Source organism: Echeneis naucrates, chromosome 10, assembly GCF_900963305.1.
Source record: "Echeneis naucrates chromosome 10, fEcheNa1.1, whole genome shotgun sequence".
Lineage (NCBI taxonomy): Eukaryota > Metazoa > Chordata > Actinopteri > Carangiformes > Echeneidae > Echeneis > Echeneis naucrates.
Window position 1 is genome coordinate 844,170 of NC_042520.1, and position 18,811 is coordinate 862,980.

Below are 18,811 nucleotides of genomic sequence, written 5' to 3' on the forward strand. Positions count from 1 at the left end.
GAACTCAAACACAAAGTGATTATGATAAAAGTTTTCTTTTACCCCGACAATGACATCAAACACGAGAAACAAAAAACATCTTTGGTTTTCTTCAAACCAAGTTGGACTGAGTGAAACATTGTTTTCAACATTTAATCTCACTTTAATGTGTAATTCCTCCACAAGACGTCAAAATAAAACCACCTACTCTTCTAGTATTGCAAAGTTAAATATTATAAACTTCCTAATCCAAGATCACGAGCATCATCAGAAAAGTTCATGTTTATTTGTCACAGCTGAAGGAGCATTTCCCTTCACAATAAAAGTCTTGTCTGTTATTTTAGTTTGAACTAATTCTTCACAGAAAAGACGGTAGTTGAAAGGACGAGTGGAACATATCACATCCTGTCAAACACTTGGAGATGACACCATTTTTACTTCTCCTTCATTATGTTTGGTGCTGGAAGTTGTTAGCCTAGCTTAGCATAAACACTGATAACAGGGGGAAACAGTTAGCCTGTGACTAAATGACTACTGACAACTAAACAAGCTAACGGCTAATTTACAAGCTGCATCTCCATAAACTTTAACCAGCGCACAAACAAAAGGTAGAAGCAGCTGTGCTAAGCTAGGCTAGCCACCTCGGTCATCTCACTTGGTTCTTGTTCAGACAGTTAAAAAGTTCATTTCCAAAAATGATGAGAAAGAACCTGATTATGAATAATTTAGCGTTGCTTAGCTACAAAATCGGAAATTTCACTTTTGTGTTAAAACTGTAAAGTAAAGAAGCACTTTGGGAGTTTTAGAGTAAACGATCACGTGACAGGATGACAGGAAGAGTCTGGATCAGTCTAACAAAAAGGATGTTCTGCCTGTCTGAGTTTTGGCTCAGTCTCCTTCCTGCTGGTTTCGACTGTGAAACGTTCGCAGGCTGCTCTTTTTTTTCTGCGTTTCATCACCGTTCCTTCAATATTTGCCAGAAAGCGTGAAAGACTAAGTTTAGCAGCAGGATGAACGAGCCGGAAAACAACTCACAGATCGGTTGGTGTTCTTCAGATGGAGGTGCTAAAGTGAGGAGGACAAAATCATAATTGCATATTATATACGGATTATTGCATAGAAGAAGCCTGCAAAATAAAAATCGGAGTACTCTTCAAACCAGCCGACGCCAAAATAAAAGCTGCCGTTAAAACACTGAGTGGACGAAGCCGCTGCAGCCGGTGCGAGTGAATGAGGTGGAAGGTAATTAAGGTAGAACAGGTGTTATAATACAGTTTACTACAGGTCCTCTCAGCCGGGGACGGGACGGGGGGGGTCAGGGGTCACATTAAGGCGGGTCAAAAAGCAAGGAAGCACTAATAAGATGTAAACAGTCCCAACCGACACGACACGGGAGGTGAACCTGCTGGAGACACATTTTCATTTCATTGGCACGTTAAGAAACAAACCAAAAGAAGAAGAAATAAACATGAAATAAATGGACGTAGAGGAACACGCTGACCACAGATCAGAAAGTTCAGCACTGCTTGTCCGTGTGCTGTTTGTTTTTTGAATTCTTATTTTCATCTTTTTTGTCCAGCTGTGTGATCGACAGCGACAGCAGCAAATCTGAAGTGTCTCTGCAGTTCGAGGTTTTGTGGTGTTGGCGGTGGGGGGGGGGGAAGCATCGACGAGTGCTTGCAATACACATTTGAAGCAAATCTAGATATACAGAGCGTGTGATCCTCGTTTGGCTTGAATTAATGGAAGCACCGATCCCCGTCCTGCCCTTCCTCTTTTTATTTCCCATCGCCTGCCTTCAGAGATAAGGTTCATATTTTTATTCCATTTATGATAGACATGAGTATATTACACTGCTGTATGCTTCTCACACCCCCCACACACACATCACTGTGTCATATAACACAGAAAAAAACAACCTAAAATCAAATACAAGACGTTTTACAAGACGCCCTCTTGTTTCTGTTCCTGCAGTTCCACTCCGACACGCCTCCCAAAGTCTGTTAACGTTTTCATCTTTTCATTAATATATTGCCACATTCATATTTCATGCATTTTACTGCATTGCTATTGCACTGGTCCGGATTATCCAGAAGGCGGGAAGAGACGGGGGCGGGGCTGGGACTCGGGGCGGGAGGGGAGAAGTAAGGGGCAAAGAAAGCAATAGATATCTGAAATAATGTGAAGTCAGAGTCAGCTGGGGCCGAGGACAGAAAGCGTCGGCTCCTCGACCGAAGCAGGAAGAAAATGAAGGAAAGGAGGCGTGAAAAAGGGAAGGGGGTGGGGCACGACGTGGCCTCTAACTGTTTCCCGCTCTTCACACCGTGTTCGCCCTCCTCCTCCTCCTCCTCCTTTACTGCTTGTGGATGTCCTCGCTGCGGATGATCTTGTAAATGATCCAGTAGAAAATGTTAAAAATTAGGAAGACAAGGGGGAAGGCCACGCGGGACACCGTGTCGATGCGTTTGGCCCGGCTGATGAACAGCTTCTTCATCTCCTCGATACTCTTCTCGGGCGCGGCCGAGGCGGGGGCGTTGTTGTTGTTGCCCTTGATGGCCATGCCGTCCTTGGCCTGCAGGCAGGCGGGGCCCATGCCGTAGCCGGGGAAGCTGAAACGCCCCTCGCCCGTCTCATCCTCCTGCAACACAGGCCAAGACTCAGGCTGTTAGGAACCAGAGAAAGACGTTACTGTTGGAGTGTGTGCGTGTTGGTGTGTAACATCAGACTGAAGCTTTGACATGAACAGATGATGATGATGATCATTTCAGTGGAATGCTCTGAACAGAATTAAAGTTAAAGAAATCGTACAGTCTGCACTTGTGCAGGACTGATCCAGAAACTTTGACAGCTTGGCCTCAGAACGAGATACTCTGATTGGCTGTGACATCACAGAGAGGCACCAATAGGAGCATCCGATGTAGAGAGGTGACCTGTATTCACTCTGGACTTCTGAAGCGTTCACCTGAACGCGGACTCAGACTGACATCTGGACTTTAAAGTCTCTGAACCCAACAGCTGATCATTGATCGAACTGAGACCTCACTGGTGTCATCAATAGGAGCTGGGGGGGGGGGGGGGGGGGGGGGGGGTGACTGACAGGCGTTAAACTTCAAGGTTACAATGCAACCTGAACATAGTGACATATTGAAACTCCCATCAGCCCCGTCACCCCACATTTCCATTACAGACACAGTGAGCTCCTTATGTGTGTGTATCTTATATCTTATGTGTGTGTGTGTGTGTGAAACCTTTGACCCCAAACAAAGTAAAAAAAAAAAAAAAAATCGCCCATGAATTTAAGTCATCAGACTGAAAGCTCAGACGATTCAGTCACCTCTGTTTGAATTCAGACAGAGTGAAAAGAAAAATGAATGTGTGAGTGCCCCCCTCCTCAGGAGACTGTGTGGCAGCCTATCAGAGGGAGAGCTTCGCAGGGCATTCTGGGTAAGAGGAAGAGCAGCGGTTTGTGATGAGGAAAGAAGCCCGAAGCAGGAAGAACGTTACGACTGACGCAAAACCACTGCAGCAAAAACAAATCAACCGGCGGAGGAGAAAAAAGTCAGGAAGTGAACGGCCTGTTTTTACCAACACAACCTGAGAAAAACACAAAATGTCTGTAAAATCAGATTCAGGGCACAGCATCTGTCAGTGTGTGTGTGTTGGACCACCAGGTAGCAATCCATTTTTAGCCCCATGTCCCCGTTCTGTCCTTGTGTCCACACCAACCCATTTATTACCTTAATGCACACACAGACACACACAGACACACACAGACACACACTGGGTGTCTGCATTAGCAGCGATGCTAGCCGACCTCTGCCTGTCCTTCAGTGAGGCTGCTCCGCTGGATTCTGTCTGTCATGTGATGAATGATTAAAAAAAAAAACCTCACGTTCATGTCTGACTAGAAAATAAGGCGAGGACCGATGTAAGGAAGGAAGGAGGGAAGTCAGTCAGTGCTGAGGAGTCTTAAACCTTCATCCGATCTACAGCTGAAATATTCCCAAACTCCAACCAAGGAAAATGTCAGTAACACATCTGGGAACATTAAAAAGAAGAGTGTGTTGACTTCCTGCTCTGCCACCATCTTGTCCTTTCAGGTGTCTCTGGTCCTGGCTGTTTAAGGACTCCTAAAACTCCCAGAGTCATGGAGGAGGAACAAATGAAAAATATGAGGAAAGAGGGGCGAGAAACAGGAAGTGAAACTCAGAATAAATAGGACGTCTCCGCTCATCCATCACCTTCCTCCCTCGAGTGAAGCGTTTCGATCCTTGGCCGTGTTGATGTGATTAATCGGGCAGATTAGCAGGAAGCAGGAAGCAAAGTGCGTTTGTTACCTTTGGACACACGTCGTCTCCGAGTCTGCCACCAATCAGGACAATGTCGATGGCGGCAGCCGTCTCTCCTGAGTCAAACCAGAGGACAGATTCCTGAGCTCACGTTCTGCTCCATGTAATTCCAGCCCCTCACTTGGGGGGCATTCATTATACGTCTGACTCTGCTGGTTCACTCTCCCACCCCCCCTCGGCATGTTGGTAGTGAAATCAAGATGGCGGCTCCTGACTGTGTTGACTTGGATCTAAATCCTCCAGATCTCAGAAGGCTCCGCCTCACAGCTTCAGGACTTCAAGGATCTGCTCAGCTTGGTCCAGATTGAGAGGTGTAGAGTCCAGACCTCCAGGATCAGGTGGTCCTGATGTTCCGTGTATTTAAATGTGAGTTAAATGAGTTTATTCTTTCAGACTGATTTCTTCAGATGTTCTTTGTTTGTGATCTCCATCTGCTGGAATAACTGATCATCAGTCCGACTGACACCTGAAGCTCAACGATCGACTGACCTCATAATAAACTTCTTTCACTTCATACAGTTCATTTTTTTCTGAAAAAATCTGACGATGTGGCTTCTGAAGTGTTTGATTTAGTGATCCTGAACGTCCACGCCTGGTTTTCTCTCTCTCTCTCTGTCTCCTCCATTTGTTTCCACTGGCGTTCCCGGTTGCATTAAAACATGGTGTGTTAATGTCTCTCGCTCATCAGGCCGCTGACCTGGAATGATTATCCACATCATCTGCTGTGCTGCTCTGTTCTCCTCCTCTTTCCTCCCTCAGCTCCAGCGTTTCATCTCAACATCTGAGATGCAGCCACAACACCTTCAGCTTCATGCATCCAAACCCGACATGTAACTGCTGCAGCGCTTTCAGGCTTAATATCAGGTTAAATTTGGATTTGAGCACCAAAACTTGGGCCGTGACGTTGTTTTGAGAGAACTTTTGAATTAGAAATGAATCCTTTAAAAAAAACACCCAAATATCACCTGATATAACTGAAATAAATATTAAAAAAAACACCAAGGAGGTACAACCACTGGACCACAGGGGTCAGGGGTCAAAGGTCGCTGAGCTGAACTTCATGCTGGTTGTGATAGAAAACTGTCAGAACATTCTGTTCACCACCAGGACCTGGTACCAAGTGCATTATGGGAAGAAGAGCAGCTGATGGAGGAACAAAAACCAGCTGAAGGTGTTGACTTGGATCTAAATCCTCCAGATCTCAGAAGGCTCCGCCTCACAGCTTCAGGACTTCAAGGATCTGCTCAGCTTGGTCCAGATTGAGAGGTGTAGAGTCCAGACCTCCAGGATCAGGTGGTCCTGATGTTCCGTGTATTTCATGCTTCAGACTTCAGGCTTCAGTCAGCGAATAAAGAATATGTGAATGTTTTTCACTCCTCCTTTAATCTCGGCTGCAGCGACGCCTCAGTATCACAGATGGCTTCGTGTCGGGGAGGTCGACCTTTTAGTCTTGTAAAAACATGGAGAGCCTGATGAAAATTCATGTTCTCACTAATCCAGTGGCTTTTAAGAGCATAAAGAAGGGCTGGAGGTTAAAGCGCTGCCTTCAGCCAGCAGGGGAGCAGCTCGCTCTGGATATTAGCATAACAAGTTTCAGCGGTTTGTGTTTGGCTGGAGCTGTCGGTCTTCGTTAGGCCCCTTTAATCCCTCGCTCTCTTATCTGCCTTTGTTCTGAAAGCTGCCAGAGATCGAGGCGTTTAGAGGAAAACATCATGTCCCCCCACCCCAAGTGAAAAACACCTTATCACAGCTAACAAGCTGATTACAGCTGATCAATCGGAGAAGGACTTCCTCTAATTGGACGCTGGATGGCGGGAATGTGGCGGCTGAGCGGGACAAAGATGGAGCGGACACTTTTCCCTCTAACGCTCCTGGATGGTTATGGGACTATCATTTTCATTTTTATTTATATTTTGATCTCTGTCTAAACGTCCTGATTGAATCAGCAGGAAAGTCTGACTTCCCTTTGATTTCTGAAGAGGCTCTTTCCTCCTCTGTGTTAATCTGAGCTGCTGCCCGCCGGCTTTATCCTTCAAGGATGAGCGGCGTTATTGATGTGATCTCCTGCAGTCGTTCCAGCTGCCCGGCAGGGGGGGGTGCCACTCTATCTCCTCCTTCCTCCTCCTCTTTTCTCTCTCTCTCTCTCTCTGAGTTGCAGTATCTGTCTCTTTGATGCCGACTTGCTCCGTCTTTCTAATTAGACGGCCTTCTGCAGCAGGTAGCCGGCGCTTCATCTCTCCGGACCATCAGTGTCACTAACGAATCAATAAAGCGCCGAGTAGAAACCACAGAAATCAGCACAACTGGGAGTCTAACTGCTGCAGCTGCAGGATCCTGCACTGCATCAAGAGCCCCAACACCAGGACCAGGACCGGGACCGGGACCAGGACCACATCCAGCCTGCTAACACTGGTTCAGTTTATATATTTGGGTAAATGTTACAGCATGAAATTAAACAGGAAAAACAGAAAGACAATTAATTAAAGACAATCAACAGCAAATTAACAAAAGAGGAAGGAAGAGGAACGATAACACAACAATGTGAATATAATATCAATAAATCAAGAATTTTAATGTGCAAGAGGATATTTTTAATTATGAATTGAGATGTTCTTCTAAACTTTATATAAAATTTGATGTTTGAGGTACGAAAGTGATGAAAATGAAAATCCTTTCAGCAAATTTAAACTTCACACAACAACTTTAGAATGGTTTACATTTCCTGATTAAAAGGTGCAGATGGATCTGGACTGCTGCAGTCTGAAATCATTTTAGAGCCACGGTAGGATTTTGTTTTTCAAATGAATGAACTTTCAACAAAGTCAGATGACTCCATCGCATCCATGGGATGGGCTGTTCATCGCTGACCGTGTTTGGTTACAGTCAGCAGAAATATTACAGTAAAGGTATAACTGCTGGAATCAAACACAATCCTGACACACTTTTCATGTTTTCAACTGTGGATTCTCTCCTCAAAGTTTGGACTGAAGACCATCTTTGGAGGAGAAGGTGGATCTGACCTGCTCTGGACTTTATCTCGATTGGATGGTACACCTTGTCAATCAAACAAGTTCTAACCCTAACCCCGCCCCTCCCTCTAGATTTAATCATGTTGTGATAATGTTGTGTTGGCTGTAAACTAGAGACTGAGACCGTAAACTCATCAGGAAAGCGTTTACTGAGGAAGATGAGGGGCATTTTCCCATAGACTTCAACACAACCTGACTTCTTTTTAGACCCTGATGGACCAGACTCCAAGTCCAGGTCTACAGAGGGGTCCAGGTGGATCTGAGATTCAATGGAGGACGGCAGATCACATCAGATCCACTTTAGAAGGATCGGCCTCCTCTCTGTCTGTCTGTCTCCCTCTCTCTCTGTCTGTCTGTCTCTCTCTCACTCTCTCTGTCTGTCTGTCTCCCTCTCTCTCTCTCTCTCACACTCTCTCTGTCTGTCTCTCTCCCTCTCTCTCTGTCTGTCTGTCTCCCTCTCTCTCTCTCTCCCTCTCTCTCTGTCTGTCTCCCTCTCTCTCCCTCTCTCTCTGTCTGTCTCCCTCTCTCTCTCTCTCTCACACTCTCTCTGTCTGTCTCTCTCCCTCTCTCTCTCTCACTCTCTCTGTCTGTCTCCCTCTCTCTCTCTCTCACACTCTCTCTGTCTGTCTCCCTCTCTCTCTTTCTGTCTGTCTCCCTCTCTCTCTTTCTGTCTGTCTCCCTCTCTCTCTCTCTCTCTCACACTCTCTCTGTCTGTCTCTCTCCCTCTCTCTCTCTCACTCTCTCTGTCTGTCTCTCTCCCTCTCTCTCTCTCACTCTCTCTGTCTGTCTCCCTCTCTCTCTTTCTGTCTGTCTCCCTCTCTCTCTTTCTGTCTGTCTCCCTCTCTCTCTCTGACTGTCTCTGTCTGTCTCTCTCCCTCTCTCTCTGTCTGTCTGTCTCCCTCTCTCTCTCTTACTCTCTCTGTCTGTCTGTCTCCCTCTCTCTCTGTCTGTCTCCCTCTCTCTCTCTCACTCTCTCTGTCTGTCTCCCTCTCTCTCTCTCTCACACTCTCTCTGTCTGTCTCCCTCTCTCTCGCTCTCTGTCTGTCTGTCTCCCTCTGTCTCTCTCCCTCTCTCTCTGTCTGTCTCTCTCTCCCTCCATGTCAATGTGGCTTGAAGCCTTTTGTTTTAATAGACTGTATTTTTTCTTTAATTTTCCTTGAAGTAAAGTAAAAAGGCTTCAGGAGCTGAATGTAAAACTGTTTTCTTTGAGAGATTCCTCCGTTTGGATCACATTATGCAAACCTCTCCTCAAAATCCTCTTTCCAATGCAAATACCTCCAAACTCCTCCACACGGTGTTTTCTTAATGTCCTCAGACGTCCTTGTCGTGTTTCTTGAAAACAGGAAAGCTGATTAATGTGAGCGCCTTAAGTACATTAGGCACTCACATCCAGTCTGCAGTTTATTCTGGATTCACCACTTCTCAGAGTAAATTATTGTTTATTTATTTTATGACTGAAGTTAGTTTGTTTTTTAATATAAAACATGAGTTTGTAGAATATTATGTATCAAATGAAGCATGAATTCTTAAAAACTCCTTATCTCACGATATACATCCAACTTCAGTCAAAGGACTGAGGCCAAGAATAATTATTATCTTATCATAAAGTATTCAATATGTTTAAAAGTCGAGTTGAATGTCTGAAGTTGAGTATTTTTCTGAAGTCTGACAATAATAGTAAAATAACTTTTCCTCGATTGAAATATAAGACGAGGTTGATAGAACCCATTCCATCCATGTTTTGACAGACAGCACGAACAGCCAATGATCATGAGAAGAGCACCGTGCCGAGCCAATCACGCAGCTGGAATGGAGTTACAGCCACGTCAGGCTGGGCGGACACAGAGAAAGGAGGTGACGCAGCCAGCTTAAACGTCCCCGAAGAAGACCTCCAACAGACACAGCTCAAGAAAAGGCGTGGGGACATTTTGGCTAATTAAAGTCCGACAAGAAGCAGAGTAGCTGCACTGCAAATTGTGTTGAGCTTTTGAGTGGTCAGAATTAAGATTTTAGTTTATTATATGATTTATTTATTTGAAATACAGTTCTACAAGGCCTGTAGTACGTTTATGTTTAACTTCTGACAGAAAAGAAATAATATTTAAACCAATATTAATGTGGGATCTTCACATCTCACATAGGATGTTTGATTTATATCGTGATATATCCACTGATATGAAAGACCCTGATAGGATTGTCGCCCAGCCGTAGTCTGAAGGTTTAAAGGTCCATAAAGTCTGAAAACCAGCAGCAGGATCTCTGAAACTCTGTGATGTCATAACGAAGCAAGCCCCGCCCACATGACCACACTGACCTGTTGTTGCTCGAGATGTCAAACTACAGGGAGATGGTTTTTGGTTCTTAAACCACAAAAACATCTTCAAAATAAAAGACAGGACCTTCACTTCATGAAAAGATGTATTTGTTTTTGACTTCACAGGGACGTCAACACAACAGAAAAATACAGCCGCTGTGATTAATGTTAAAATGCTGCTGGTCTCTGTCAAGAAAAAGTAAATGAAGCTACAGGAGACACGAAACATCTTTCTTTGTTTAAAAAGGCTTCACATTAGACCTCTACATTTTGAAAAGACGGACCTTTAAATCCTCTCCATCCCTCAGAAACACAGAGCAGAATATTTAATTACACACCGTTTTATTTTCTGCACGCATTTTTTCAAGACTAATATCAGTTTGATGAATGTCCTCTCTGCTCCAGAGCTCTTAATCCGTTTTAATTAAATTTCCATCTGATCTGAGGTGACGTTTCCACTTCCAACAACATCTGCGTCTTCGGTGTGTGAAGGCAGAAGTAACTGGTTAAGTGTGTGTTCACATACGTTCATTATTCCGCTCCATGTTATAGATGGAAGATCCCTGATGAATAAATCAAACGCCACAGTTCACCTCAGACACGTCATGAGCAGAATAAATGAAGTGAAATAAAACAACAGCTCAGCTTTTGTGCTAAATTCGGCCTCCGCTGCCAAAACAAATCAGATTACGTAAGAACCTGTGAATCTGCATTTGGAGAAAAAAACATGGACGAGGTTTCCTCCACTTAGAAAAAACGCTGTCAGGTTTAATGTCGGCAGTTTGACCGGAGCTGAACAGACGAGCTCCTTCATTAACAAAACTCAGATTACGTAACGCAGCCGCGGCCTAAATTCACCTCCAGCTCTCGTCATATGAGCAGAAATAAATATATATGCAAAAGGTTGAGTGAGCCAGATGTGGGTCAATCCTGAGCCCGCGGTCCTCCGGCTCCCTCTCTCCCTCGGTGCTCTTGGGCCAAACGAGGGTCGAGAGACATAGAGAGAAGCATCCAAAGGGAGTGAGCGAGGTCTGATTCCCTGAAAGTGCAGCTGCTGCCGAAGCACTAATCTACCTCTTCACCTGCCATCGCAGCTCAGGGGATTGGGGATTACAACAATGGGATTGAGGATTTGAAGTTTTTTATTTTTTATTATTTCCATATATTTTTCCTTCAGGCCCCCCCGGAGCTTCATTGACAGACACTGACTGCAGAGTTTTCCTCCTTCAGCTCCTCATTGATTTCTCTGTTTGAATCTGAATTAAATCGAACACATCTCCGTTTTCAGCTCATGAACTTTTTTTTTTTTTTTTTTTTGCAGCACTGAGAGAATTATTTAAATTTGAATCTTTTTCAGTTAATTCAGTTAAGACTGAAACAACAGAAGAATCGACGGGTTTAAAACCTAAACCAGTGAAACTATCCAATCAGTGATAATGATGAAAATGAACATCCCTCATAAATAAATTAGGACTGACTCCAACTTCACCGCGAACTAAAACAATCTAATATTAAACGGGATTCCTGGCACGACGTCCTCACTTGGCAGCACCTTGGTCGTCTCACTGGCCTGGTGAGGACAGGAAGTCCTCCTGAATCCAGAAACACGAGGACTCAAAAACATGTCAAACTCAATCAGACAGCTGTAGTCATGGCAGACACGAACACATGCCCCGAAACACCAAATGGCACGACAGCACTCGTGGATGCACTGGTGCGTGTCCACGGGTGTGTAGATACAAACCCCCCCACGCAGGCTCCACACTGCAGATTCTTCGCACATTTCTTGTGGGTGTTTCCGTTTTCTTTGGCTGCACTCACATAAAATAAACACCAACCAGCAGCTTAACAGCCAGCCGCCGCCCGGTCGTCCCCACAGGCCCGGCAGCTTCCTCGTTCAAACGTCAGCCAGGACTGACGAACACGAGCGTACGGCCTGAAAGCTTCACGCACAGAAAGCGGATCCTGGTACGTGTCCACCGTCCTCTGGGAGGAAAACTGACATTGTCAGGTCTTACTAAATATATCCAGAGCAGCTTTTCAGAAATTAAATGAAGAGGCATGTTTCTGGGTCTCCACTTTGTCTTCATTTGATCCTCCGTCATCCTCCTCGCACAATCGGAGACACTTCATGAAAAATTTAAAGTGGTTTTTGAGGAAGATGTATTTGTTTTTGACTTCACAGGGACGTCAACACAACAGAAAAATACAGCCGCTGTGATTAATGTTAAAATGCTGCTGGTCTCTGTCAAGAAAAAGTAAATGAAGCTACAGGAGACACGAAACATCTTTCTTTGTTTAAAAAGGCTTCACATTAGACCTCTACATTTTTTTAAATGCTTAACCTCCGCCACCTCAGTTCAGAATCAGAAAACAGCAACTAACTAAAAACACTGAATGTTTCCTTCTCCACAGAAAAGTTCCTCTCATGTGTTTGGGTTGTTTCTGTCTTTATCTGATCAGGAGTTCTGCTCATTCTTTGGAGGGTTTTTTTTTTTGGACCTGACAGTCCAGAAGGTTTAAGTAGTTTTAACTAAGATTATTATTATTTCACTGTGTTCTGGGGCATCATTTATTATCATCCAGCTCACTGTCATGTAAACAGACTCATTACCGCGGAGGGAGCTGGACCGTCTGATGGATTGGATTTTACATTCTTGTATTTATCCAAAATAAAAGTGCATTAAAATCAGAAAAAGCCAACCATCCCCTCAGAGAACATTCTGCTGCTCCTGTTCCTGTTTCTCTTAAATGATGCATTTTCACAAACAAAAGTTTGAGGGCAGAAGGAAAACTTGTTTTTTCTGCTCTGCGTGGTGAATCGGTGATGAGCCCGTCTGTGTTTGGCCTGCAGCTCAGCCTTTAATCATGCTCAGCGCTCTGCCCATGAAACATTGATGTCCCTGCGTGATGAGCGACGTACAAAAACTAACATCTAACACGGAGTGAATTTTTCAGGATGCTGAAGGACGTCGGAGCAGAGCGGGGTTGTTTTTTTCTCTTTTTAAAGGGAGTTTAACTGCGTTCTGGTGTTTACCGAACAACCTGAAAGGTTTTAACCTGCTAAGAGTCTGAGTCTGTGCCGGCGGCAGCTCGTCATCCTTCAGAAACAACATGTCTGCACTTTTAAAAGACTTTGTTTGGATTCTGTGGAACAAAAACCAGCACCTGTCTAAAGTTTAGTCGGGAATCCGAACCATCAGGACCAGCCGATGTGGACAAAGGACAGAACGTCCTCTGAAGCGACAGTCCTTTGGTCCACATGGTCTACAGGCAGACCTCCAAGCGGCCTCTGATCCTGGATCAGGTCCAGGTTAAAGTCTCAGAGGTCTCAGTCTGGATTCAGAACCTGAACCTTAAAACCAGGCGTCAGGACTTTGTGATGTCACAACAAAGCAGTCATTGTTCTCAGCCACTCCCCCCCAGGCCCCGCCCATTTGGACCAACCATCCATTTGATTTGTATTCTTGTGTGTTTATCTGGAATCAGTTTTACTGTGTTCTTTTTTAATGACTCACTCTGAAAACAGTCAGCCAATCAGAAGAGAGGCTCGGATCCTCTCTTCTGATTGGCTGACTGATCCGTTGTTTGGTTTTTGAAGTGAACGGATCTCTCTCTCTCTCTCTACAGGAAATACTGACTTGGTGAAAATGCAGAAACCAAAGAATGTGAATGCAGATGTTGATGTTTTGTGATGTCACAGATGACATCGTGTCGTCACCTTCATGTGTCGTCGCCTCCGTCGGAAGCGCAGCAGCTCCTTGTGCTGGCGGGCGATGAAGTTGACTGCGGCGTATTCCAGCAGAGCCGAGAAGACGAAAAGCAGACACACGGCCATCCAGATATCGATGGCCTTAACGTAGGACACCTGCGGGCCGGGACAGGAAGTGAGGACACTGTTGTCATGGTTACATCACACATTTCTTAGCAACCGGGTCGGATGTGATATGAGAGGCGTTTAGGGGACATCTGCGATTTGGGAATTGATGCATTTTTGGTCAAATCAAACTCGTACAAGTGAAGTTCTGATTTCAGGCTTTAAAAGGAAAATGGACGGTTCCATCTCTTCAGCTGTCGGAGGTGGAGCTGCTCAGAAACAGGCGGACCCAAATGGAATGAGAACACAAAGCTTCTACATATGACGGGTTTGGTGTGAATGAGAGCCAGGGCACGCCCCCTTTGTGTGTGATGTCATCGCAGCGTGACATCACACATCACTCAGAGCTGCTGGCACTTTCCTCCTCTCCTGCTTCCTTCCCACAATGACACAGTGCAGCCGTCCTGCGACATGTGAACAGAACTGTGTGTTGATGTGTGTGTCATCTATCAATCTCTCAGAGGTGTGTGTGTGTGTGTGTGTGTGTGTGTGTGTGTGTGTGACCCACCTAAGCTCAGCTGTGCTGTGTGATCATTATTGTGACAGCTGAACTGCAGAGGAATCACGGTTCACTTGTTCAACTTTTAGAGCGCATGAAACACCTAATGTCAACAAACTGTGTGTGTGTGTGTGTGTGTGTGTGTGTGTTGGGGATTACAGCTTCCCTGGCCATAATTGTACAATCCTTCTGGCTCACGCAAACCATTTTCTCTTTTAATCTGAAAATCCCTCTATCACATTTATTTATGTTTTTGTTTGTTTCTTTGGACTTGTGTTGTCCCCCCCCAGACTAAGCATAAACAGACATGTCGGGACACAGGGAGGGACACAGGGAGGGACAGAGGGAGCGTTTGATTCGCCTCACCTTGGGCAGGGAAGCCCTGGAGCCAGAGCTCTGCGTGGTCATGGTGAGCACGGTGGTGATGCCCAGACCGACCCGAGCGGGCGCAGCATCCATGTTGATCCAGAAGGAGACCCAGGACAGGATGACGATGAGCAGCGAGGGGATGTACATCTGGATCAGGTAGTAACCCATCTGACGCTCCAGGTGGAAACGGGCCTCGATACAGGTGAATTTACCTGGAGGAGGAAGATTGGCCTTATTATTCCCAATGAGGAAGAGGAGAGCAGGGACAAACATTTGATGGATGAGATGTTGGATGTTCAGGGAGGAGAGGGACAGAAGGAAAAGAGCGATGGAGGAGGACAAATAAACGCTAATTATTTATCAGTAAAAGTTCTTCGTTTAAAGTTTGGCCTCGTCGTTGTTTTTCTGTTGGAAAAAGGTCTGATGACCAACGAATCTCTTCCTGTCCCTGCAGATGATGAGTCGGACAAATCATGAATCAGTTCTCATTGAAGTGAAGCAGAAACTGACAGATTTTCTTTAGCGGCTCTGAAGTTGTACATGAAAATGTAAATCTGTCCTCTGATGCTGAGGTTTGTGATGGGATCAGAAACCTTGCACCTTCTAAAGTTTATTATTCTGTAATGAGATGCTTCAAAGACATTTTATTTTGGGGCGCGTCGCTGTGTCTCAGCAGGCTTCCTGTTTTTCTACATGAATTTTTTCTTTTTCCTGATTCTGGGAGAGAAATGACGACACTGGTCAGCGTTTAAACCTGAAACTTCCTGAAACAGCAACTCCATCAGCAGCGAAGTGTCTCCTCTCTGACACGAGTGGAAATGAAGAGCGGGACGGATTAAAGGAAAGATCCAGAGCAAAGGATCAGAGAGGGAGAGGAGGTGATGTTGGGAGTGGCGGTGAAAAGGAAGATGAGCCGTTTGTTGACAGTGAAATGTCGTATTCTCGTCAGCACACGCTGAGCCCAGCGTAAATCTCAGGTGGGAAATCCCAGAGACACAAATACCCAGAAAACCTTCAGATTTCAGAGTTTGGAGACAAACTGTGGATTCAGTTTGGACTCATCAGAGGACGCTGCTGAGACGGCTGATGAGGGGACGGAGACGAATTAACCCTTTCTGAACCACAGCCAGGTTTTTCTGACTCAGTAAAGACTCTGATCTCTGTAAACAGGAGAGAAGCTCGGAAAACCAGAACTCACTGAAAACACACTGAACTTTCTTATAATGGGAAAAAGCTGCAGCACAAATGAAGGAAGACAGATTCACATGATCTGTCCGATCTGTCCGTCTCCTGCTGTCAGAGAACTGGACTCACTGAGAACCAGGACAGGCACAAACCAAGATGGCCGACTGGCCATCGGAGAAGATCAATGAGAGGCCGCGTCATCAATTATAGTTAAACCTAAAAGACTGAGGACGGAGAGGAGGAGAGGAGAGGAGAGGAGAGGAGGGAGGAGGAGGAGGAGAGGAGAGGAGGAGGAGGGAGGGAGAGGAGGGAGGAGGAGAGGAGGAGGGAGGAGAGGAGGGAGGAGGGAGGAGGAGGAGGGAGGAGAGGAGGAGGAGAGAGGAGGAGGGAGGAGGAGGGAGGAGAGGAGGGAGAGGAGGGAGGAGGAGAGGAGAGGAAGGAGGAGGAGGGAGGAGAGGAGAGGAGGAGGAGGGAGGAGAGGAGGGAGGAGGAGAGAGGAGGAGGGAGGAGAGGAGGAGGGAGGAGAGGAGAGGAGGGAGGAGGGAGGAGGAGGAGGGAGGAGGGAGGAGAGGAGAGGAGGAGGAGGGAGGAGGAGGGAGGAGAGGGGAGGGAGGAGAGGAGGAGGGAGGAGGGAGGAGGAGAGAGGAGGAGGGAGGAGAGGAGAGGAGGAGGAGGGAGGAGGGGAGAGGAGGAGGAGGAGGGAGGAGGGAGGAGGGAGGAGGAGGAGAGGAGAGGAGGAGGAGGAGGGAGGAGAGGAGAGCAGGAGGAGGAGGGAGGAGAGGAGGGAGGAGAGGAGGAGGAGGAGAGGAGAGGAGGGAGGAGGAGGGAGGAGGAGGGAGGAGGAGAGGAGAGGAGGGAGGAGGAGGGAGGAGAGGAGGAGGAGGAGGAGAAGAGAGGAGGGAGGAGAAGTTTGGTTTGGTTTTCAAAATCCCTTTATTGTTACATTGCCAGGAGCAGTAAAAACAACCCTCTTCAATCAGACATTTAAATTCAATCCCTCATCGTCCCCCACAGAGCACAGAACCCCCCCAACAGTCCATATTTCACGAAAAAACGACAAATTGTCCGTCATCTTATAATAGGCATGTTCCACTCTCAGTCTGGCCTTTAACAGGCCCTTTAGAACCAGCACCGGCTCCACACTGCCGGCACCTTGTGCCCGGTTCTTACGTGTCAACTTGGCAGAACCGGATATAAAGTTTATCAGTGTGTGAGCATTTTTCTTCCGTGCACAGTACTTTGGGCCAAGGAACAAGGTGAAAGAAAAAGTCTCCCCAAGCCCCTGAAACCACCCTTTTAAATGTTCAAACAAAGCTGACAGCCGGGAACACTACACATAAGACAACAACTGACCTCCTCCTCCCTGCCACTCCCCTACTGCTGGGGTGATGAGCAGGGAGGGGAAGCTGTATTCACCCTCTTCAGTTCATTGGTCGCACAGAGTTTGAATTTCTGCAAGTATTCTCAAGTTTTGCGGCAGGGTAGCACAGACTTCCTGCACCACTGTGTTAATGAGCCTGACAGAAGTAATGTTGCTCCTCATTCTCAGTGCGTCCACTGTCACCCAGTTTGGTGCAGCCAGCTTCTCTGAGGCTGGCTCGCAGGCTGGTAGACTGCATCGTCTGAGTCCTTAAAAAGTTGTTAAAAAACAAGGGTTCCTCAAACAACCACATACCAGGACTTTCATTCGGGGTACGTGCAGCCTTGAAAACCCTCCATGCCTGCAACATTGAGCTGTAGAAGGGTGTCAGTCCAACAATCCACATCTTCCTGGTTTAAAAGGAAAAGCTGTTTATCAAAGCCCAAGCGCCCAGCTCTCCTCAACAGCAGACGAGCTGTACTGAGCCAACCGGGGCCAGAGGCATACAGCAGTCTTTGTGCAGCCTGGAGTCTAAAGGAGGCAATCTTGGACTGGATATCGATCAGCCCCTGTCCCCCCTCAGCCACAGGCAGACAGAGGGCTGCTGCCCAAACCCAGTGCTTTCCTGACCAGAAAAAAAAATCCACGATGGCCCTCTGAATGTCCTCTATCAGGCTTTTTGGTGGCGTCAAAACGTTGAACCTGTGCCAAAGGGCCAAGGCGACCAAGTTATTGGCAACTAGAACTCTTCCCCTATATGACAACTGGGGTAGCAACCATTTCCATTTAGACAACCTTGCGCACTTTCCCCCTAACACCCTCCCAGTTCTTACCCTGAAAGCCCTCTGTGCCCAAAAACACCCCCTTTCCCCACTAAAGTCCTCCAGGCAGACTAGGCGATGCCTGATCCCTCCAATGTCCCAACAGAGCTTCACTTTTTGCCCAGTTCACCCGTGCAGCTGAGGCCTTTTCACACGGGGACAGAGTGTCCTGCAGACACTGAACATCCCCCTGATTTGTAATAAAAACACTGATATCATCTGCATAAGCAGACACAGTTAGGGGATGATCAAGATCCGAGGACCCAGCTAACAAGAGGCCCCTGAGTCGATCCCTCAATTTACACAGCAAGGGCTCAATAGCCAAGCTGTAAAGCTGACCTGAAATAGGACAGCCCTGCCCCTGTCTTCACCAAACATTGTGCCCCACTGTACATAAACCAATCCAAGCCAGAAACCCATCACCAGAACTGAAAGCCCTGAGTGCATAAAATAAATATGAGTGATCCACCCTGTCGAAAGCCTCCTGGTCCAAACACACAATGCCAAAATTAGTATTGAACCTAGAAGCATCAATAACATCTCGAACGAGGAAAATGGTGTCCATGATTGTCCTGTCAGGTTCACAATATGTTTGATCTGTGTGCACAATCACTTCCAAGATGTCTTTGAGTCTATTTGATAGGGCTCTGGAAAGTACTTTATAGTCTACAGAGGAGAGTACAGAGGAGAGCCACTGGCCTCCAGTTCTTAAGTAAAGCCAGGTCTCCTTTCTTGGGCAGCAGGGAAAGTACTGCTCTTCGACAGGAGACAGGGAGAGATCCTGCTCTGAGGCACTCCAGAAAAACAGCATGCAACTCAGGTCCAAGAATTTTCCAAACACGCTTCAAAAAGTCAGCAGAGAGACCATCGATCCCAGGTGCCCGTCCTGATGCCAACTGGTTGACAGCAACTGTTAAGTCCTCTAGAGTAAGCTCACAGTCCAGCGCAGCTTTCTCCTCCATACTGAGCTGAGGAAGCCCCTCCAGGAGCTCCCGAAGAGGTCAGTGTAGAAATCCAAAGCACAGCTCC

General features: G+C 46.4%; 1 protein-coding gene across 1 annotated transcript in view; it reads right to left on the minus strand.

The window, feature by feature from the left end:
* Window positions 1-2,332: 2,332 nt before the first annotated feature.
* glra1 (glycine receptor, alpha 1) overlaps window positions 2,333-18,811 on the minus strand; it is a 65,249-nt gene continuing 48,770 nt past the window's right edge. The window contains exons 7-9 of the mRNA XM_029513076.1: window positions 14,414-14,628; window positions 13,393-13,539; window positions 2,333-2,641 (exon numbers count right to left, since the gene is read on the minus strand). Of these exons, the coding sequence (XP_029368936.1) occupies window positions 2,333-2,641; window positions 13,393-13,539; window positions 14,414-14,628 (671 nt within the window). The remainder of the gene's footprint in view (window positions 2,642-13,392; window positions 13,540-14,413; window positions 14,629-18,811) is intronic.